The sequence below is a fragment of the Carassius carassius genome, chromosome 12 (genome assembly GCF_963082965.1).
Source record: "Carassius carassius chromosome 12, fCarCar2.1, whole genome shotgun sequence".
In the NCBI taxonomy this organism is placed as follows: domain Eukaryota; kingdom Metazoa; phylum Chordata; class Actinopteri; order Cypriniformes; family Cyprinidae; genus Carassius; species Carassius carassius.
The window spans coordinates 9,912,978-9,936,638 of NC_081766.1; the positions used below are offsets into that span (position 1 = coordinate 9,912,978).

At 35.7% G+C, this 23,661-nt stretch overlaps 2 protein-coding genes across 3 annotated transcripts; one reads left to right on the forward strand and one right to left on the reverse strand.

Annotated features, from left to right (window-relative positions):
• Nucleotides 1-4,001: 4,001 nt before the first annotated feature.
• LOC132154731 (leukotriene B4 receptor 1-like) lies at nt 4,002-7,720 on the reverse strand. 2 transcript variants are annotated; one of them, XM_059563395.1, is made up of 5 exons: nt 7,446-7,720; nt 5,811-6,381; nt 4,499-4,699; nt 4,368-4,411; nt 4,002-4,275 (listed from the first exon to the last, which is right to left on the reverse strand). In XM_059563395.1, exons 1-5 carry the CDS (start codon nt 7,451-7,453, stop codon nt 4,068-4,070), a joined length of 1,032 nt encoding a protein of 343 aa, XP_059419378.1. In that variant the 5' UTR covers nt 7,454-7,720; the 3' UTR covers nt 4,002-4,067. The 2 variants fall into 2 exon arrangements, with proteins under 2 accessions (XP_059419378.1, XP_059419377.1); XM_059563394.1 differs by having other exon boundaries at nt 5,811-6,384; nt 7,446-7,719.
• A 3,881-nt stretch (nt 7,721-11,601) lies between these two features.
• On the forward strand, nt 11,602-22,227 carry LOC132154732 (nuclear factor of activated T-cells, cytoplasmic 4-like). The gene is made up of 13 exons (XM_059563396.1): nt 11,602-12,225; nt 14,554-14,705; nt 16,155-16,661; nt 16,796-16,971; nt 17,479-17,641; nt 17,966-18,066; nt 18,158-18,259; nt 18,338-18,525; nt 18,647-18,787; nt 19,253-19,308; nt 19,417-19,543; nt 20,494-21,186; nt 21,881-22,227. Exons 1-13 carry the CDS (start codon nt 12,090-12,092, stop codon nt 21,949-21,951), a joined length of 2,613 nt encoding a protein of 870 aa, XP_059419379.1. The 5' UTR covers nt 11,602-12,089; the 3' UTR covers nt 21,952-22,227.
• The last annotated feature ends 1,434 nt before the right edge of the window (nt 22,228-23,661 follow it).

The window sequence follows — 23,661 nt, forward strand, 5'->3', positions numbered from 1 at the left end:
TCAAAGCCCAAATCCAAATCTGGTAAAGGTTAATATAGTTCTAAATACATTCTATTTTTTAAAAAAATTAAATAATATTATTTTTGGTAACACTTTACAATAAAGTTCCATTTGTTAACTGCATTAGTTAACACGAACAAACAATAAAAAATAATTTAAAAAAGCATTTAGAAGTTTATGTTCCTTTCAACATTCACTAATACATTATAGAAAATAAAAAAAGTTAATATTATTTATTGGACCTGGGCTAACAATGAACAGTTGTATTTTTTTAACTAACGTACAGATGAATAAATATTGAACAAATGTATTTCTCATTGGTATTTAATGTTTGTTATTAAATTAACCAATGTTAACATTTCCATATAATAAACCTTACTGTAAGGTGTTACTATTAAATTTCATTAGCAATTACACTTTGGAATATATTAAATTATGCAGTTATGTATTTTATTAGGAAAATACCAAGACAAAAAGGAAATACCAGTCTGTCCTCTGCACTTCGGGAACTGTCTGATTTGGCTCAACTACCAAATCAGATATCAGACAACCCCAAAGAACAGTTTAGACTGCTGAAAGGACTATTGATGCTCCACTGCCTACTCTAGAGTGAGAAAAAAGGCTCAGAAAAATTATTTCTGGACCCCTCACATCCACAGGGACACTGCTATGGTTTCTGGGCCCCTTAGAAAGTATATTGAACTGGCCCCCCTTAAATCACATTCACTCAGGGCCCTTTGAATCATCCTAAAATCATCCTGAAACCCTTTGAATAATAAAATACCCTACTTCTTATTCCATTCCCTGTTAATTCTGTTTGGATATAGCACACTTCAACATACAAATTGGACTATTTTGTTTATTTGTATATATACATATGTGTATCTTATTTACTTTTTATTTTACTGTGTCCTTTTGCTCTCTTGCTGTGCACTGGAAGTTAATTCATTCACCAAGACAAATTCCTTGTGTCTGTAAACATACATGGCAATACATTTCTTTCTGATTTCTTACATTTTTTTAAATGACAAAACATTTCAGAACAAAAAAAAAATAATGTTCTGGCAGCTAATGTGAATAATTTGACTATCCTATTTTGTGAATAGATAAATAAAGAAAGCTGTATTATTAAATTCCATGTGTCAATAGTGCCATGTATGATTATAAAAAAAGACAAAAAAACCATTTACTGTTACACCACCTGACATGTCAACGTCCCCAACTTGAATCTCTGAATCGTCCTATACTTCTCAATATAGCTAAAATGCAGCAAAAGAGCGGAGGGAGAGTAGTCTGAATTGGGTTCTAGTATCTTGTACTAGCTTACACATTGAACTCATTCGCCAGCCGCGAGTGTTTCCAAGTCAGCGGGGATCGCATCAGTTGATCTGCTGAAACTGCGCTACTATCAACGTCTCGTGCGAGAACACACCGCGCTGTGACCCATGTTTTCTGTGCGCTCGCTCATCTGTTCAGATGATGTCCTGCGAGGACAGCGATTGGCTCTTCTCTCAGACCTTCCCCGAGGTGATTGGATGAGTGACGAGCACCCAGCATGTGACCTCTACAGTAAGCTTCCTTCCGCTCCGTAGTGTGACGTATACTGCACCTCTTTATGTAGCCTCTCCACTGAACAACTCTTTACAATGACGGTGAATCATTTAGACGATGGGAATTAAAAAAATATAAAACATATATTAATAAAACATTTCAGTCAGCTTCGTTTCTAAGAGAATTGTTTATTTGTTTGTTTTTTAGCTAAAATGTTGAACACTAACCTCGACTGAACGTTCGGAGCTGTGTTTATGTAAATAACTTTGCAGTGATTGGGTAGTTAATGCGTGACGTGTCCATTAACCTTTTTTTTTATAAACATACATCATGTATATAAATTCAAAGGTAAAGCTGTATGTTTTCAGAATTATATTTTGCTAAATAAAAACATTACATTATAAAATTATCTATTTTATTAAGAAAACACTATTCACACAAGCAGAAACTGGCTCTTTATTTTAAATCCCATGCATATTAACTATATATATATATATTTTTTTTCAATACTTTTACATGGATTAATATATATTACACCACCAGAAATGTCAACTTCACAAGTATTTCATGAGTACTTTCATATATGCAGTATTCTGGATAGTAAAACATTCCACTACCAGTTGCAAGATTTACTTTTGTGCTGTATTGAACATAATTGATTTTGAGGTTAGCAAGTTTTTATTATTATTTTAGCTATATTTCTATAGTTTTACAGCAATCAATAATATAATACATCACTTAAAAACCTTAATATCTAACATTAAACAGTTGGCATAAGCAAATTGTGTCCATATATAGATTTTATGATGTGTTGATGTGCATTTGTTCTAAATGTAGTGTTTGAGGAAAAATATGTAAATGATCCATGTAGAGGATGACCTCATGGATCAGACTGATGAGCCAAATATAGCCACTCAAAGTGATGAGAGACATAACATATGCTATGATTGGAATATACCACAGATACCACAGCTGGACTCAATGATTTTCATATAAACATTTATTTACAGATGAAGTGCTCATTTTGAACACACAGATAAATATAAGTCATTCTTAAGGGGGAGAGACAAAGGAGCTGAGAACAATGTGTCTTTCTGACTATTTACATTAAATCAAGCAAGTACAATCAAGATTAATTTTGTATATGTTTCATTTGAATAAAAAATATATATATTATAAAGAAATATACTGCACTTATATGCTTAAAAAAAGCTCCTCAGGTCACTTATATCCAACAATTTCTTTTAAAGCAGAAGTAAGATCTGGGTATTGAAACTTAAAGCCAGACTCTAGGGTTTTCTTTGGCACCACTTTCTGGCCTTGTGTGAGGATAACAGCTCTCTCAGAACCAAGGAAGACATCCAAGAAAAAGCCAGGCACAGGAAGATAGTAGGTCTTTTTAGAGTCCTGCCCAATGCCTTTGTGAATTTAAAATTGGTATTCAATGAAGGGGAAACTCCATTCAATACATCAGGCTCTGTGGATGGGTCCCTCTTTAAGGCATTTGCGATGATTCCAGCAAGGTCTGACACATAGATCCAAGGGAAGAGCTGTCGTCCTGAGCCAAAGGTCCCATCCAGGCCAAGCCAGAAGGGGATCAAAAGTGAAAGTTAAAGTTGTGATATTTGCCACGTTTGGTAACCCATACTTGGAATTGGTGCTCTGCATTCAACCCATTCAAGTGCACACACACAGCAGTGAGAAGTGAACACAACGTGAACACACACCCGGAGCAGTGGGCAGCTATATATCCAGTGTCCGGGGAGCAACTTGGGGTTCAGTGCCTTGTTCAAGGGCACTTCAGCCATGGGTATTGAGGGTGGAAGAGAGTACTGTTCATTCACTCCCACCTAAAACTCGAACAAAATTATACTTCTGTTCAAAAGTTAGGAATCAGTAAAAGGCCATTCTAAAATGTGCGAAAGAGTGTCATATGCAGTGTGTTTTTCTAGCATTTTAACATTTTAACATTTTCTTCTAACATTTCCACTAATATTCTGGAGGAATCTCAACTTCTGAAAGCAGGAATGTGTTGACTAAGGTAGGCTATAATTCGTTAAATCCAAACTATGAAGTCATTATCTTCTATCTAATCTATGTTGTATTTATTCCTTCTTATTTTCCTTTTTTCTTTTTTCTTTTTTTTTGGTATTTTCTTCATGTTATCTGACTTTCTACTATGGATTTGAATGAGGTCCACTTGCCTTTATTTTACTAGAGATATAACCCAATGGGTACAGAAGATTAAAGTATAGACAACTGTTTTCAGTAGTATGATTTGTCCTAGTTTGCTTGTTACTCTGAAAGATGCCAGCATTATAATGTCAGTGAGGATTTGAATCCGCTGCAATACATTATTTTTAAATGTATGCCTGATTCATGGTGGGACTTGTGTACTAGTTGTGAATTTTAAAGTCAAATATAAAAAACAGATTGGGTGCTAACACCATACTAACTGATGAAAGTATACAATTTATTGTCCAAGATTCATTTTTATGTGTCTGATCCAATGAGGTTTAGAGCCTGATGGCATCTGTGTTCTGAGGGCTTTTCCGTGCACCATAGTCCAGGGCAGTGCCTTCAAAGAGTCTGGCCATGAATGCAAGACCATCTGCTTTGATGTAGGAGCGTCCAGCAAACGTGTAGAGGATAGGATTGGCACAGCTACTGATAAACGCCAGAGCGGACGTTACAGCACGGCTGGACTGCCAGATTTTATCCAGTCTAGGGACAGATAGAATAGGTGGTTACTTTGGTTCTGTTGACGTTTGGGGAAATGTATGTAGAGTATACTTTAAAATCTTCAATTCATTTACCTAATTTTGAGTGGAAATTTCTCTGGTGTAAGAGCTGCTACCACCTGACCAGAAGACAAATGACAATTCATACGTGCTCACAAAGATTTAGAAAAAGATTACCAAAAAGAAGTTTAAATAAAACGACTTACTTGCACTATATTAATAAAGTGGTAGGGAAGCCAAAAAATGCAGAACGTCACAATAATGGCTTGAATGAGGTTCTCACTTCGTATCCTTCTCTTGAACATGGTCTGTCTGAGGCGGCGAAGGATACACACATAACTGCTGACAATGATCACATATGGCACCAGAAAGCCCACTACTGTCTCAAGTGTGTACTGAAATACCACCTGTTTATAAAAGACAATCATGTATGAATTATGTAATTGTGTAAGGCATAAGCACAGTCAGCTGTTCATTATCAGAAAATAATCAGTTTGATCTCCCGAAGGGGTTTATATTGTTATAGTAATATCCTATTTTTGTACAGCAGTGATGTCCAATCCTGCTCCTAGAGGGCCACTGTCCTACAGAGTTTAGCTCCAAGCCTTACTAAGCATATTAGAAACTTCCAGGCAGGTGTGTTGAGTCATGTTGGAGCTCAGTTCTGCAGGACAGTGTCCCTCCAGGATTGTGTTTGGACACCTATGTAGTACAGTAATATTAATAGTGAAGTCATCCGAGGTTGTTTTCTATATAATTGGTAACTAAAGCCAAGTTGGTACCAATTGTGTTTATATTAGTGGAACTCATTCTTTTTGACTTAAAGGCCCCAACTGTCCAACATACTGTAACATTCAAAGTCCCCTTATATAAGTTATAATTATTACTTCAGTATTTAATTATGATATTTTTAATAACAGAAACTGGAAGTGTTAAACTGTATATTCTTTCATAAAACAATATAATATTTTGGAAATAGGAATTGAAATGGTCAATAAAAATATTTTTCAAAATACGTTAATAGTTTCTACCTTGATTTTTTAAAAACAGTTTATAAAGTTAAATTATTTGAATATGATTTAATGAATAATCAATCACTCCCCCCTCATGGAATTCCAAACTTATATAAACACAAAAAAAGATATTTTGAAGAACGTTGGTTGCCAAACAGTTTCCAGAATTTTCATTGCATGTTAAACTTCATGCAAAGCAATGCATTTCCATTGCATCTCCATATAAGAAAAGGTCATGGGTCACAGCAAATGTTCGGTTACCAAAATTCTTCAAAATATCTTATTTTATGTTCTGCAGAAGAGAAAAAGTCAAATTTGGAATGGCATGAGGGTGGGTAAATAATGACAGAATTTTTTTTTTGTATTGTTTTGTTTTTTTGAGTGGACTAACCCTTTAAAAAAATTCTACTTAGAAATTTGCTGAGGCCCTCTAATGGTACAAATGGTGCGTTATGAGAAATGTAAAGTACAATACTTAGCAGTATGATAGAGCATAGAGACTCACATGCTGTGGACACGTGTGATGAGTTGCACACACAGTGCGGTTCTTCCCATTGTCATTCTTAATTTCTTCTCTGAACATCAAAGCAGGAAGTGCCAAAAGAAATACGACAATCCACAGGCCTCCAAGCACAACTATTACTGTCCGTCTACGAGTGCAGGCATTCAAGTATGTGGGCCACATCACTGCCACTAGTCTCTGTAGACTCATTATCGTAATAATCATAATAGAAGCATACATGTTTGTATTGCACAAGTAAAAAAGCAGCTTGCACATGAGACTTCCAAATATCCAGTTCTGCTTGGCTAGGTATATTATAAAGAAAATCGTCAGACACATCAGACAACCGTCTGCACAAGCCAGGTTGAGGATGAGTAGGGTGGTGACGGAGCGTTTGCGGGCACGTGCTAGGATGCTCCATATAATGAAGAGGTTGCCAGGAACGCCCAGAAGGAAGACAATGCTGAGGATGAGGGCCCCAAAAGTGACAGAGATATCGTTACTCACAATGCTGTCATCCGTACGGTTTGTCTTGTTCCCATTACCTGATCCCATCAGGGAGGCGTCAGAAAGACTGCTGGAATCAGAAACCAATGTTATTTGAAGCTGGAAAATGCTTTCATATCACTAACTCTTGGAAAGAAGGTAGGAAAGTAATGAAAATAATACATTTTATTTCTTTCCAGCAGGAAAGTCATGTTGTCTCCTGTTACATTTGTATGCTGTCTCAAACACTGCTGTAGGATTTACAATGTGAGTAACACATTGAATTAAATATGACATTTTGAAATATAAAGACTGAAATAGTATTTCCTTGTAAACATGCTCCAAAAATATAACAACTTTGAAAAAACAAAGGATATCCAATTGGTGTATTACAAATGATGTATTATGAATTATTGAAGATTTTTACTTTTATAATATTTCCTTCAGAGGCAAATAAAGTATAAGCCAGAATCTGGGATGGGCTCTCAGCAACGATGTTAATATTGCAATTCAGCCAGTAATCTGCCATTAATAAAAATAAAAAAAAAACCTTGGAAACAACATGCTACAACTTGCTGTGTGATCATGAGCTCAACTACTAAGAACACTAATGCTGTTTTATCAACTGATCATATTCTCACACACCCTCATCTGGAAAGATACCATTCTATAAATATGCAACTATACGTACGTATTTTATTACAGCAATTGTCAAGAAAAGAATAGCATATTTAAAGACAAGTTAAAAGAACATAAAGCAAGGAATTTAATGAAAAAGAATATGTAGGGTTGCGAAATGAGCTGTAATGAACTGTACTTCACTTTTAGGATCATGTACATTCCTCACCAACTAACTGCACTGAGGGGGCATTTACACGACACCATTTTCAATATTGTAATACCTACAGTGCAAGATAAGATTGTCCAGTTTGCAATGTTGTCACTAAAGTTGTCCCTGATTGTGAACAGTGCTGACCTCAGAGCCTCAAAGATGTGTGAAACTCAGAAACTGGACAGAGTTGCATCAACAGAGAGTGGCCACAAAGGATAAAATGGAGATGGAGATGAAAACATTAGAAAACAGGGAAATTATGAAAGAGAAAAATAAAGGGAAAAAAGGAATAGAATCAAAGAACATTTCTTTTAACTTACCAATACATTTGATTAGATCCGAATGGCTGAACTGTATTTCCAGATGTGACCAGATGGACCTGGTTAGGTTGTGCGGTTTCCAAGCTGATGTCTATTTTTCTTTGCCTGTCTCAGATAAACTTTTAAACAGCTTCTTCTAAATTTTGTAAATTCTTGTCTTTCCGTGATCCCACTCTATGAAATGTTATATACTATAGCAATCAAACACACTTACTGTATGCTTATAAATGTCCAACTGCTTCTTTCTGTCACTAAACTGCTAGTTTCTTATTTACTCCACCCCCATCCTTTCTCCTCCCTAACATTTCAACACACCAATTTATCCATGTCTTTTTTTTTTCCTTTAACAAAAGTACAAGGATTTTTTTTACCTGCAGGCTACAGCATGCAAGGAGAATGCAGGAAGGAGTGGGTGAGGTGTATGACACAGTTCCACACCTCAGCTCTTACCCACTTACTCTTTGCTCTGACCAGCTTTAACTTGTCTAATCATTCATCATAGATTACTATTCTCTATTACTCTTATAACTTTCTTTTGTGGAACACAGTAGGAGAAACAGAAATAGAAGAATATTTTTTCTATATAGTAATGAATGGGGATTGCTAGACCTACTGTTAGGCTCCCAAAGTGATTCTTACAACTTTAAGAATTACAGAACCTCAGACACTGATCTTCTGAGACATACAATAGACACACACCGTGCATTAACATACAGACATCTCTTCCCACATCTCAGTGGGAGAAAATGCAGGAAAACACCTCTCACATATGCACGGGTTAGTCCACTCATCCCCTTCATGACTCCTCACCCTCTCCTTCCACTCAGGTCTCAGTCAGCCATGCAAATTTCACAAATCTACTGTTTCAAGATGTTTTATGTGTGGTCAATATAAATACTTCAGGTGCGACTGTTAAGGTTTCACTCTCACGTAAACAGAACAGGCAAGAATAAACAAAACAGAACCTGTTCTTCTGATGTAGGAGATGTTCTAATGAAGATATTTGATTTGTTTTCACCCCCAAACTAGGTATTTTATGTTTTTACAACTGATTTGAAGATTTCTCTGTTCTGGTCCGGGTATATAATCGAAGTGGCAAAACATTACTGGGCCTTCTGTTGCAAGAATGACCTCATAGCGTAAAGTGTGAAGGAGCATAGGGCACACCAACTGTATCTTTAGAGATGCGGCTAACACTTGGTATTAGTTCAAGTGTACTTAGATTGTAAGGGCTTGTAGGGAATTTCTGTTTATTTCAACTGGATGTTGTTCGACCAACCTAAATGGTGAGCCTAACCTCTGTTTATTGTAATATTACTCTAGCTAAGTGCACATGGGAAACCATGGCATGACCATACCAAATCTACTATCAGGGAAAGTAATGTTGGTCGGTTTATACCTATAGTAGTGGTGACCTCTGAGAAATGATGTTTTATTCAAGTGTGTAAAAATAAAAGTACATTTAGATTGAGCAAGCACTAAAGTATTAGCCAATTACCTCTGTTTAATAAGCAAGACTGACAAGAATGTGACCATAAAATATGCTAAAGCTAAAGCGATATTTTTGAGCGACATGAGCACCCAAATGAATGAGTACAATAATACTAGAGAATAAATAGAATAATCAAATCTCAGAATAATAATAATTAGAAATGGTCAAGCAACCAATTCGTTGACAATCTATATTCCAGGTCAAATTAAAATGGAGTCAGATTAGATACTAAAATAGAGTCAGATTAGAATTAAATTTAAATTGAATAACTTTGCATGCTGAAAAGACCGAACATGCAAGAAAACTTCAGCCAGCACTGGATACCTTCCTTGGACCGAGTGCATGGACCTTACACAACTCATCTTCAATATTCCATGTCTTTTGAAGCCATACGTAATTGTAAGGTATATTATTCATTTGATACTCAGAAGAGTATTAAATAAAAGGGCAGAGAAGAATACAGGAGTCTGGTCCATCCAAGAAAATGTATGCTATATGGCACTTTCAACACGTGGTAAGCAGTGACAATACTTAACACGCTTGAAAATATAGATTTTTGTTTGGCGTTATGGTTCCATCAGGAAATTATGGCCCCATCCACAGAAACGTTACATCACACAAAAGGTTATTTATAGTGGAAAAAAGGTTCTTTACAGCCTGAAATATGAAATAATAGTCAGAAAAATCTGTTTGTTTTTAACCTTTAGACAAAATATTTAAAAAAGTGTTATCATTAAGCTGAATATTGAGCTTAAGTGGAAAAAGTAACTTTTTATTCAGAGGCCTCTATGTCCCAATAATATGTTTTAGAATTTATTTTAGTTTTTTGATCAAAGATCTGTAGTTTTAATTGTGTTTGGTAAAACATACAATGCAATTATGACTGAGAAATGTGTACAAATAAAATTTGTTCCTCAAAATATGCTCCATGTATTATTAATTTTTCAACAACAACAAAAAAAATATATATATATTATAAAAAGAAATACTATGTATAATATTACTAACAACATAAAAGTTCTTCTACTTCATAAAAATCAGTTAAGATTTCACACAGAAGAAAGATACAGGTACAGGTATAGGCTAGAGTTTGGGCTTTATAGGGTTAAAAGGTTACTTAAAACATTGCTGTGAAAACTTAATTTAGAGTCTATGGTATAAAGATGTCAGTGAATATGAAAATATATTTTCCCACACTAACATGAGTAAAGTCTATCAGTGTCTATTATCAAAAATATGACACATTCCTAACCAACCATACCAAATAGGAAAGTACTGTTATATATGAGAAATTTCTGAGAAAGAGAGAGAGAGAGTGGGGTGGGGGTTAACTTAACAAGGAAATTCACTTCCTTATTTCTGACCTATGGGTCATTATTCAGTGACCTGTTTCTCATGAGTAACATTAGCTTCTCCAAACTCTCATGGGTTCAGTGAAACACCAAAGTGAGCTGCTTAATCACTGCTGTGCATGAGGTTTATAATAATATCAGATTTGCATATAATGTCATTGTGACGTGATAGGAGGCTGTGTGGGAACTAAACATACTAGCTTTCATTGTTGTCCACAGGATGGCAACGTTCTCCCATAAATGTGCTTTTGGTCTAGTGTGTGTGTGTGTGTGTGTGTGTGTGTGTGTGTGTGTGTGTGTGTGTGTGTGTGTGTGTGTGTCAAAAAACATCACAGATTGCTGCTGATGAGAAGCTCATGCATAACTCTGATATTTTTATAACTTAATGAAACGTGCCACCTCACAATCAAGCCCTGTGCTTAAGACCATACGATCCAATTTCAAAAAGGCTCATATTCTTTATATGCTCTATTCTCTTCCAGAATTATGGCTATTCACATCACTAAATTAAATTGGAAGGTAATTCCAGCACTGGTGAATGGCAGATGGATGCCTTAGTGAATCAACAGCAACAGAAGCCATGGAAAGCTCACTTCCAAAGATCAGACATGAGACGAGCTTTAAAATAAGACAAAAGATAATTATTGTGAGAATTGTCAGAGAGCAGGAGAAAGAGGGAGAGAGAGAGAGAGAGAGAGACCATGTTTATTTAAGTTTTTCATCTCCCGTCTCAGACAGAGTGCAGACTACAGAGGATAATGAGAAACAGATCTTACAAGGAAAGGGAAAGGAGGGAGAACTGGGATAAAGAGTTGGGGAGAAGGAAGGGGAGGGACAAAGAAGGGGGAAAGAATGATGGGAAGAGAGAGAGGGCATGCCTATCGTTATGGCGTCACGGATGGATCAGCCTTCAGCATCAGTGTCTAAAACAAAAATAGCCACTATGTTGAGTTAAGCATGTGGAAAATAAATGAAAAATGTAGCGTATTTCTCAGTACCAGTTTGCCAGACCAGGTTTTCACTGGTGCTTGTCCAGGGAATTCTCTATTAGACAGAAGACAATGTGTTTCTGCTGTTTTTTTTTTTTTTTTTTTTTTTTTAATGTGTGTTGGAATAGATTCTTGTGGGTATCATAAAGTTATACTTCACTCTAAAATATGTGGTTGTGCTCACTGGCCAGTCAACACACTTTGCCGCAAAAACGGGCACATTACGCTAAAAAAGAGGGGGGTTGTTGATAGACAGGTTAAATGACGAATAGAGAGGGCGTTACGGTACTGAGGAATCCGCCCAAAGGCAATTACGGGTAAAGAACGTAAAAGAACTTGATGTAACTTTGTTGCTCCATGGCGGTGGAGGAGTTATGGGATAAATGTCAGTTCAGCGGATATTTGTTATTGAACGTGACCGTATGTGGGACATGAGGCTGTGAACACGGCCGGTTCTGGACGATGGAAATTCGTGAGATGAAGTTATAATAATGTCACGGAAATCGTAAGCGAATCTACTGGGAAGAAAAAAGTTAAAGAGATGAGCAAATGATAAACTGCAAAAGCGATGCGGAGATAAGAAAATGATCCATGCAAATAGGCTATGATACTTCAGCTTGAGGATAACTTTTAATTCTTTATTGTAATAAAAGGAAGGCGCATGAAGGAGATAGCGGACCGTGCACGGTGACATTCTGGAAAAGCTGAATGACTTCTATCAGTTTTAAACGGAGCTGATATTGAGAAGTGTGAGAGAGAGTCAGTGATATATCTGTAGCCGGTCTTCGTCGTACTTTTCTGGGAGTGAGCGATGGGGGCCGCGCCGGGCTCGGGCTGGGAGGAGGGAGAGTTCGAGTTCAAGCTCGTGTTCGAGGAGGATCCGCCGCGCCAGAGCCGCTGCGGCCCAGAAGACACCGAGAGCGGCCAGACGCACCAAGAGCCAGCCGGTATGAGTGGTCAGATGAAAGATGGGACGGGTGGCGAAGCTATACATATTGGGATGGTGCACATGAGTGGTTATAGGCCTGGGCTGGTAACAGATGTTCTAGGTTTAAAAACCTTGAATCTAGTAAAGTTTAACATATAAATTATCTCGGTTGTCTCCTTGAGCAATCAGTTACTTTGCGCTGTATTAGTAGCTTTAGATAAGTAATTAGCGTTTCATTGATTAGGCTAGCCTATATTAGAAACCCTCGGAATATGTACATGATAAATAGTTGTAAATCTACTTTAAAAATATAAAATAAATATGAATGTTTCAATGACGTGATGACGATAATGTTTTTACCCTAAAATACATATACCTAAATCTTTTTAATTTCTGAATTAAAAGTATTTTTCTCATAATTATTTTTTAAGGTGGAATTTGTATAGTTTGGCTAATAATCATCAATTTTGCTTACATTTTTTTATTAACGTTTTGGGAAAAAAACTTATCTGGCAAATCAGCAATTAAAGCCATTTTATTGTCAAGTGACTAAAAAAATATATAAATTGAAAGGACCTTCATGTTGAGTCCATGTCATTAAGTTTTTATTTATTTAGTAAATCAGACATTTTCATCTTTAATGAGAAGGAACAATTTGTTCAGGTCAGATTAAGTAATCTTAAGGACACTTCTTTATATTAATGGCTCAGTTTTGTTTTACATTCACAGATATAAAATGAAATTAAATTAAATTAAATGTAAATAATATTAAGGCATTACGTTGTGGACACTAGTTTATTTAAGGTGAAAAGAAAATATTTCATTGCGTTTTGCTTGATGATTGTTACACCACTAGATATTTTTGTTGTTATAAGATTTTTGTAGAAATGTAAAAAAAAATATATATATATATATATATATATATATATATATATATGAAACCCATATAAATGCAAAGAAGTTGATCTTGTGTTTTGAGCTTGCTTTTTGATGGATTTCACCTTTTCATCATCTTGGACATCATTCTTATATCCTTATTTTGACCCATAGGCAGTACACTGTGCATATTTATATAGAAGACTTTGAATGTATTTACTCGTAGAAAGGGGCACAATTTTTAATGTCTCTAAAGAATGCTTATATGCTCATGTAGTCTGACTTACTGTGTAACTAAGTTTAATCGGTGGAAGTGTGCGTGTGTTTATGGGTAAGTGTGGAGCACAGTGCAATGTGTTTTTAATCAGCTGTGCGTGTGAGCAGAGTTAACAGCTGCCATCTGGACCTGAACCCTCAATCTCTGTTTACTGAGCATGCATTTAGATACCTCCCTCCAATATTCCCTCCTTTTCTCTGCCCTCTTTCCCCCTCCTGGCACACATTCTGTTGTACACCTATCCTCCGCCTTCATTCTGGTGTGAAGTTGTGGAAACATGCACTTCAGGTTTCTGTCTACACCGCATCACTTTGCAACTGATTTCTTCAGATGTTTACTATATTTTTAAGCGTTGCCATATTTAATTATTTATTTTCTTGTGCCCTTTATCATATTAACAACTTGAAGGATTAGAAATTGCTGTGTAGGTCCTGAATGTTGAACTTCACAATTGCCCTGCAAACACTTACCATGGTAACCATAGTTTACAGCAACAATAGAGCGGTGACTGCGAACATGGACCTTTCCAGTCTGAAAGGTTGATTTTAAAGTAGCTTTTATAATATCTGAAACATTCAATCAGACAAATCGTTTTTAAGTGTTAAAAACGTAATTCATTTCTTGTAAATAATTGTACATTTTTTTTTATTAATTAAATTATGTTAAATGAAGATATGTTGGGTTATTATTTTAATTAAAATTATAATAATCATAATTATGTTTTTCATTAAAATGTGCATATTTGCTATTGATGCAAGAAGGAATGTGAAGAAAACAAGTGAGCTCAGAAATCCTAATGACAGAACCAAAGTATATAAAATAAGAATACAGTTTAAATAAAGTTACTGGATTTTTGTTAATGTGTTTAAAGTTACCCCAGTTTTTTGTAAAAACATTAACTGAAGAATCTAAAATATTTAATAAATTGTCATTGATATGCTTATGTTTTGTGAGATTTCAGAAATCAACCTATTAGGAAAACCTTGTGGATGCTTTCTGAGGTAAACAAGTCTGTGTGTACTGGTGGAAATAATAAATGACGTCTCCACAAAGGCTTCCCTGTGTTTGTTATGATTTTCCTCCAATGAGAGCCCTCGTGTCTCACGTTTCAATAGTTGTTTATACCATATGCATATTCATGCAGTTCGGAAAGCTTGATTTGCCATGTACAATAATCTTTTTTTTTCTTCACAGATACCCACTTGACTTCCGCACAGGCTGGCCAACCCGTGGGTATCCCACCGTCAGCCGGTCACAGGGCAGGGATGCATTCCCCACCCCCCAGACGGGCATTGGTCAGGGAGTTCAGTGAGACTTATGAGAGTCTGCCAGCAAGATCAGTACAGGTGGGAGGCACATTTGCCTGAGTTGTTGATTTATAGAACATCCTGATACAAGCATCGTGTTACACATTGTGATTAATTATGTTGAAATAAATCCGGAGGTCTGGTTTTAATTTCAGGAGTTCGTTTTTGTTGCCCAGTAATGTTTATTGAGAACAAAATTGGTTGCCATGAACTGTTGTGCATATTTTATTTTGGCACATAAGGGCTGCAAATAAATATTAGCGTTCAATTAAATGTAAGTATCCTTTAGCATTTAAAGTCAACCAAAATCAAACCAAAATCATACATTTTTATTTAATATGTGTTTTTGGCCTTATTATACATCATTCATCAGTAAATTATTACAGAGAAAAACATGTTTGTCTTTATAATGTCATTGTGAAGGAAAAGATCAATTCCTTACTCTCTGAATGTCTTGTTTCACTCAAAAATACAGACGTAAACATGGTCACGAATAGACTGTGGAATCATAAAAAATGCAATGATTCCAGTCTTGCATTTGATTCCTCATTTGATGTCCCTTAATAGTCCCATTAATGACTATTTTACTACTTTTATGGAGAAAAAAAAATCTGAACAAAAAAAGGAATGCAAGTTCATTGATGAGAAAAGTCTGATATTTAACTAATATGAAACTAATTGAAATTGTCATATAGACAGTAGTGTTAACTAAATCTATGAACAAAAAAATTTATCGTTAATTGAAGTAAAGCTGAAATATTGAATATATATATATAAAATTGTATTTATTTTTTTACATTTTTTAATTTAACATATATATTTTAATATATATATATATATATATTTTTTTTATATATATATATATATATATATATATATATATATATATATATATATATATATATATATATATATATATTAAAGGGATGACCTAAACTTAAAAAAGAATAAAATAAAAAGCTAAATCAGTTTGAACATTTTAAACTACTGAAAATGTCAAAAATATATAACAAAATTCTCAAAACTATAATGAAAATTACAATAAAAATACACAATATTTAAAAAATGCTATAATAGTGTATACATAATGTTAAATAACACTGCATATGAAGAACTAGTCAGTAACCACACTGATTTAAAATTTACAGGTAGTTGTAAGATGTATATGTTTGATTTACTAAAAAGAAGAGTCACATCGTTCAATGGTCAGACTACGCTGGTTGTGCTGCTTGTTTTTGATTCACTTAAAAAACCTGAGCAACTGACTGATAATTGTGTTTCATTCAGGTGTCAGTCTGCATGTTGTATGTTTTAGATTTACTAAAAGAACTGGACAAGAATCTTTCATTCATAAAAACACTGCTGTGTGTTTCAGTCATGCTGTAGATTCATTAGTTGTGTTGCAATGTTGCTCAATGATATCACAATTATTTATTTATTTATTTTTTGCCCACAATGATATGGCACCCTCTTCTTTTTCTGTTCTAGGTTTCAGAGTCTAGAGTGCTTGAGTGCCCCAGCATCCAGATCACCACTATCTCCCCTGAAGAGGACTCAGGTCCAGCAGGGGGAAGTTACTGGGACGGCGGGGGTGGCTGGGACAGGGAGCGTCTATACCTGCCCCTGCTGGACTCTTACCGTGATGTCATGACAGGGGCAGGTTCCCTCAGTCCAAGCCCCAGCCCTGCTTCCAGTTCCTCATCTCGTGGATGGCTGAGTCCAGCTTCCAGCTGTGATTCTCTCCTGGTGGAGGAGGACGAGCTCAATGAAGCTGCTGCCCACTTCTGCCTATCGCCCTCCTCACGTCCCACGTCTCCTGGGGGCAAAAAGCGCAGGAACTCCCCACTGGCCTCCCCCTGCACCTCCCGCAGAAGCAGCTACTCTGAAGATCTCTCCTCCCTCCCAGACACAGGAGAAACCTCAGCTCAGTCTCAGTCTCCGGTGAGCTTTGAGCTCAACATCCCACAAAAGACCAGGAAGACCTCTCTGGAACAGGTGTTTTTTTTTAATTTGTCTGTTAAACTCACTGATGATCCATTCTTGGTAATCAAATGAAGAATTCACTTACATTTTGTCATATGACCATCCTGGTGTGTGTATGGGTGTTCACATTCCTTGTGCTAATCCAGATGTCATCAAGAGATATCGAACCAGAGCTGACCCTCGTTCAGACCTCTCCCAGCTCCCTCCCAGAGGTTGCTCAGCTAAGAAGGGAGCCTCCCTCACTAGGGATGGACTACCTGTCTGTGCCTCCTGCTCTGGGCTGGGGCAGAACCAGGGCCAGCGCTCACAGTCCTCTCTTTAGGTTTGTACACAACTTGCATACTGTAAATTAAGCACTGAATACTACATGATTTCAAGAGCAGTATGATATATTGTCACATGACTTCATCATGTTATCACATTACATTTGAAATGAATTACATAAAGTATTAATGTGTTAATTTATGTTAAATATATGTAAGCTTGAGATTTATTATGTGTGTGTGTGTGTGTGTGTGTGTGTGTATATATATATATATATATATATATATATATATGATCATTTACATATTATTTGGTAAGAGTGTCAAAAGTATTTTTACAGAAAATAACCATTTTTATTTCCAAGATGATACATATACTCCATTTTCTGAATTTAACATGCCGTATTCTAAGGTCATGTGAAAATGTGATAGCATACCACAGTTTGAAACACTAATCATGGAATGAAGCATGCTGTTTTGCACACTAAACTATTTTAGAAATCCAAATAATGTTAATCTTTGACCTCTTACCTTACATTGTCTCTGCTTCTTTAATCCTGCCCCAGATCTAATGCACTGCCGCCACTTGACTGGCCGCTGCCTTCACAGTTTGATCAGTATGAACTGCGCATAGAGGTACAGCCCAGACCACACCATCGCGCTCATTATGAAACTGAAGGAAGTCGAGGAGCAGTAAAGGCATCACCTGGAGGCCATCCAGTAGTGAAGGTGATGCTTTAATGTACAGTCCTGTACAGTAGATGCTGTTACTTCATAATCGTGTGTATTTCTACTTTACTTACTTGTATTACTGATTTGAATTTGTGATTGTTTGTTGGTCTGCAGAAAAAGAAACAATAAATGAATACATATGTCAAATAAATAAATCAATACAAAAGGCATGACCTCTGTGGAATTTCACATATTTGAAAACAGCCACTATTTAAAATGAGAAATGAGAATACACTGAAATTACTTACAGTATAGTAATTTCCTCAGCTAATTGAATTGATGTTACATTTTTCCTTTTTTGTTCTTTGCTTTGTTGTCCAGCTCGTAGGTTATACTGAGAGACAGCCGCTTTCCTTGCAGGTGTTTGTAGGAACTGCTGATGACAGATCAATACGTCCTCATCCTTTTTATCAAATACACAGGTAAAACACTAACGTGATATTTCGCAGTATTGAACAAAAGTGTTTTTGGTAGATCCATGGGTTAACATGTGAAAAACTTCTCTCCACACAGAGTGACAGGGAAGATGGTTGGCACAGCTAGTCAGGAGAGCATCCAGGTTGGCACCAAACTCCTGGACATCCCACTCAACCCAGAGAACAACATGACTGCCCTGTAAGACTCTTGAGCCCTGACTGTATGTCATGGACACCTCAGTAAGTGATCATACCTGAATTCCTGTTTCTCTCTTAGCATTGACTGTGCAGGTATTCTAAAGCTGAGGAACTCTGACATTGAACTCCGGAAAGGAGAGACAGATGTAGGGAGAAAGAACACTCGAGTGCGTTTGGTGTTCCGCACACATATTCCTCTGTCTCCACCCATCATCCCCCCAGGACGAGTCTTAGCCCTGCAGGTGGCATCTTTACCCATTGAATGCTGTGAGTGTGGCAAATCACAATTATGCTTAACTGAGACTACTATGTGTAATTAGTCTCTTTTTATTTCCATCCAATACACTATGATCTTCACTCAAATTTAAGCTTGAATTTCTGCCTGCAGCACAGCGCTCTGCACAGGAGCTTCCTGTAGTGGAGTCTATCAGTCTTACTTCCTGTTCAGCAGAGGGAGGCGAGGAACTACTTCTAGGTGGGACCAACTTTCTACCCACCTCCAGAGTTTTCTTTATGGAGAGAGGATCAGGTATTATAGTAGGCTTACATTAATGCACATTACCTGAAAAGCTGTTCTTTTGAACTTCAAAGAATATGGTAAAATATATTTTTTTATATATTTAAACATTGATAATAATAAGAAATGTTTCTTGAGTACCAGATCAGCGTATTAGAATGATTTATGGAGTAATGGCTAGAGTAAATTCACCTTTTCCAACACAGGAATAAATTACTGTACATTTTAAAATATATTAAAATGGAAAAGAGTTCTTTTAAGAAGTGTAATAATATAATAGTTCACTGTTTTTTTTAATCGTATTTTTAATCAAATAAATGCAGCCTTGGTGAGCATAAGAGCCTTGTTTAAAAAACATTGAAATATTTATTGACACCAATGGTAGTGAAAATTATAGCTTGGATGAATGCAAAGGAAGAAACTGACATCATTTCACAGATTGAGTGCTTGTATTTATTACTTATTTTTTATTTCTAGATGGCAAAGTCCAGTGGGAGGAGGAGGCACATGTGGACAGGGACAAAAGCGATGAGGTAAATTGAACATAAACCGTATCTGTGAAAAAGGCCACTGTTTTAATGTACACTGTGTGTTAATTGAAAATAAATGAACAAATTCTGTCTGTATTTTCTATGGTGCAGAATTTGCTATGTGTACGGGTGCCAGCCTATAACGATGTTTCACTGAACCACCCGGTATCTGTCTGCATGTACGTGTCCAATGGGAAGAGGAAGAGGAGCAGCACACATTGCTTTAAATATCTGCCCAGTGAGTGTTACACAGGCAGCCATTAACTATGCTCCCTCTGCACATGGTATTTATCTGTACTGTTGACAAGAGATGCAAAATATGTCTTGTGTATATTGTGTGTAATAAAGAACAGATTCTCTTTCACAATCTGAAGACACTTTTAGCTCAAGCATCATATGTTGCTTTGATCTCCAATAAAATGTTCCAAATAGCATCGCAGAAGAGCAATTTTACATTTTTTTCAATTTACAAATTTTTTTTTATTCTTTAAGGACGCATTACATTTATCAAAAGTGAACATAAGGGAATGCATAATATTACAAAAGGTTTCCATTTCAAATAAATGCAGTTCTTTTGAACTTTCTATTCATCAAAGACTCCAGAAAAAAAGCATCACAGCGTCTACATGTGTTAAATCTTAAACAGCACAGCTCTTTTCAAAATTGATAATAATAATAAATGTTTCTTGAGCACCTGAAGCATCGTATTAGAACAATTTGTATGAGTGTTTCTGAGTAATGGCTGCTGAAAATGTAATTTACATTTTAAATGTAAAATATATTAAAATAGAAAAAAAGTTATTTTAAATTATAATAATATTTGACAATATTATATTAGCTTTTACTGTATTTCTTTTAATATATGCAATATATTTAAATAAATGCAGCCTTGATGAGCATAAGAAATTATTTTGAAAACATTAAATTGAATTGAATTTTTGAATGGTTGTGTAATAATTATGTAAAATAATTACATACAATTATATGTAAAACAATTTAGTACAATCATACATCATTTTATTATAGGTAATATATCTTGTCATTTTATGTAAAATTTATAGAATGTGATTTCGGATTATCATATTACATCTGTGATGTTGAGTCATACATCTAAATACATGGAGGTCTGCATAATAAAGTCACTAAATGCTATAATCTGTTGGCTTCTGTGTTTTCCTGATTTTCTAGTCATGTTTAAAGAGGAACGTCCACTGCTGTCCCGTCCTTCTAGCTTGCCCCTGGAAGGGGTGACGCTCTGCCCCATGGGGAGCGGCAGCACTGTTGACGTGAGGTCAGACCTATCCACAGAAGACAGAAGCATGTCTTTCCACCTGCCTCCATATCCCAATGAGTACTCTGACTCCTCGCATGGCTACCAGGAGGACTACTGGCGTAAACCAGAAATAACTGAGGACAGTGGAGGTCGAGGTGTCCTGACCGAAAGGCATCCCAGCTTTGAGAGCCTGGAGCTGGGCTTCACGGAGCTTCTTCCTCCCATGTACCCAAGAGCCTCACAACATCTTTCCACCTCCCCGTCTCCCTCTCCGTGGCTTGACTCTCCCTATCTGTCTTCCTCACCTTCTCCCTCTCACTCTTGCTCTTTGAGCCCATTCCCTGCCAGCAGTCCGATCTCAACCTCACCCCTTCCTCCTCTCTCTCACTCCCCATATCCACACGTTCCTTGTCCCCAAGAGATGTGTTCCTCACCTCCATCAAACACTAGCCACTTTCAGGACCTGTGCCCACCTCCATACTGCCAGTATGAGAGCTGGGAGCACCAGATGCATCCCACTGAAAGAGACACAGGCCCCGGTCTGAAGTTGGAGGGACCCCCGGACTTCACAGGCCCGTCACCGATGCAGCACATCACACTAGAGGAAGGTGGGTATTATTGATTTTATATGTCATACTAAAGATGGACCGATATTAAAATTCTGAATGATAAGCTAATAATTATTTTCATATTTTCCCTGTTAACCAATAAATTGCTCATATTCAAATTCTGTGCTATTTTGTCTTAATAATAATAATAATAATAATAAAAAACACTAAAAACTAAAATCTGTTTTTTTCCTTCCTATTTCATATTCATATTTTACTATATTACCTTTTTTACTGTATTTTTGATCAATTAAATTGAGACTTGATGAGCATAAGAGACTTTTCAAAAACATAAAAAAAACTTATATATAGAAATGTATATATATATATATATATATATATATATATATATATATATATATATATATATATATATATATATATATATATATATATATATATATATATATATATATTTAATTAAGCCAATAATAATTTTCATGTTATGGGCAATACTAATTACTTATAATAAAAATGTATATTATTTTGTCCTAAAAATAATAAATAAAATAAAATCATTTTAAATGCCAGTGAATGTAGGCATCTTAGTATTAAAATGTATGGTATGAAAATGGATTTTCATTATGAGATTTGCTAAAGAATTAATTTTTTTTGTTTGAAATATTCATTTAGCTAGACTTTTACAGATCTGTATCAATTAAATGATTTCTCCCACAATTTCTCATCCCCACAGTGACTGAATTCATCGGAGAAGATATAAGATCCTTTCAGATGGGGTCAAACATGGACAGTAGACCTGGATGACAACATCCTCCCAGTAATAGTCCAGTGATAATCAATGTATAGTTAATATCATACCAACATTTTGTGTATCATTTTTATTTGAATTATTTCATATATTGCTAAATTATGGCAATAATAATAAAGACTGTGCTACTTAAGTGGTGAATCTGTGGTAAAACAGAAGGCAGGCGTACAGTTGTAAGTATGTAATTATGTAACTGTTACTGCTTCCTGATTGCATATTTGAATAAAACTAATGTTTTTAATCTGTATGCAAAATAAATTATCATGATATTACTTTTATGTTTTGATCCACTAATATGTACATTTATGGGGGTAATTAGAAATGTAATGAACACATAATGTAAATCAAAATCGTATGCTCTTCTTCATTCCCTCTTTTATCTGAGAAACTGACTTCATTTCTGACTTAATATCTATTTGTGGGATCACTACAAGTCCTTTGTAAACAGTGTCTAAGTAGTTTAAATGTGACTTCACCCCTGCCCCTACACAGGAAATATTACAGACCTTTCAAACATCTAAACATTTGTAAAGGCAGAATATCACGATTTATAATAATTAAACACAGGTTATTTTCACAGTCAACCAACTGTCAGAAAGCAATGTGGACGTATTGTGAGTAGTGACTTGTTTAGTAACTGTTATGGTTGGTTGACAAGTCTAAATGAAGGGGCATATTTCCACTTTCCCCTCTGGAAAGTGTGTTTTCATGTAACATTTTTATTAAATTCATATTTTTAATACATAAGAGAACAACAACAATACTTAAAAAAATAGACTACTGTTGCAGCACCTCGATACAGTAACTGAATGAAGTATGAAATATTCTAAATATATTAGCTTAATCATGAACCATTTACAAGGTAATTAAGGCATTTTAAAGCTATAAACACATTATTCATAAATACATGGTATTGTATTTTTTGTGTTTTGACCTGTGTCCACGATGTGTTTACTTTGGGGTTTGGATGAGAGGCTTCTCTAAATACATTTAGTCCCATGATATCTTATTACGGTATTCAGATGCTTAACAGTGGCCAAGTTTACTTTGAATGTTTCAGTAAGAAAGGGCAATGGGTAAGAGGGTAAGTCAGGAACATTTCATTACAGGAGTTCTGAAGCGTTCAGACATGGGCCTGTTCAAATCAGAGCTGGACTTAGATAAACAAAAGGTTTAGCAAAAATATAAGAAGGCATTTGATGGAACCTGACCTTTACAAAATCTGGATTTAATAACCCAAGTTGTAGTTGAAAAGCAAATAGTTTCATCTCAGTTGTAAATCAGTATAATTAATCTGATTCACCTCAGTAACTATGTGAAAAATATGGCTTGTGGGAATGTTGTGTTGTTTCCAAAATAAGCAGGACTGCATCTTGGTGCGCTGCCAAATAGCAGCATATTTTCAGCCTGAAACTGGTGCTGGTAGTGTAACATGGTTTGAAACCACATTGGTGAGGTTATAGCATATGTATGGACCCGGATCTGTTCCTTTCATACTGGTTATCCCAGACATCATTCATTCTGTCGATCAATGCCCTCTCTAATGAGCTTAGATAAACTAGTATGCTACATTCACATGTTCATAGTATATTATTTATCTAAATAAATACATTTCATCAACCTCTAACTGTTCATTCACAAAGTCCTTCATCCAGACTCCTATCAGTGCTTCTCTCTATTAGAAATGAAAGTTAATGTATTACAGT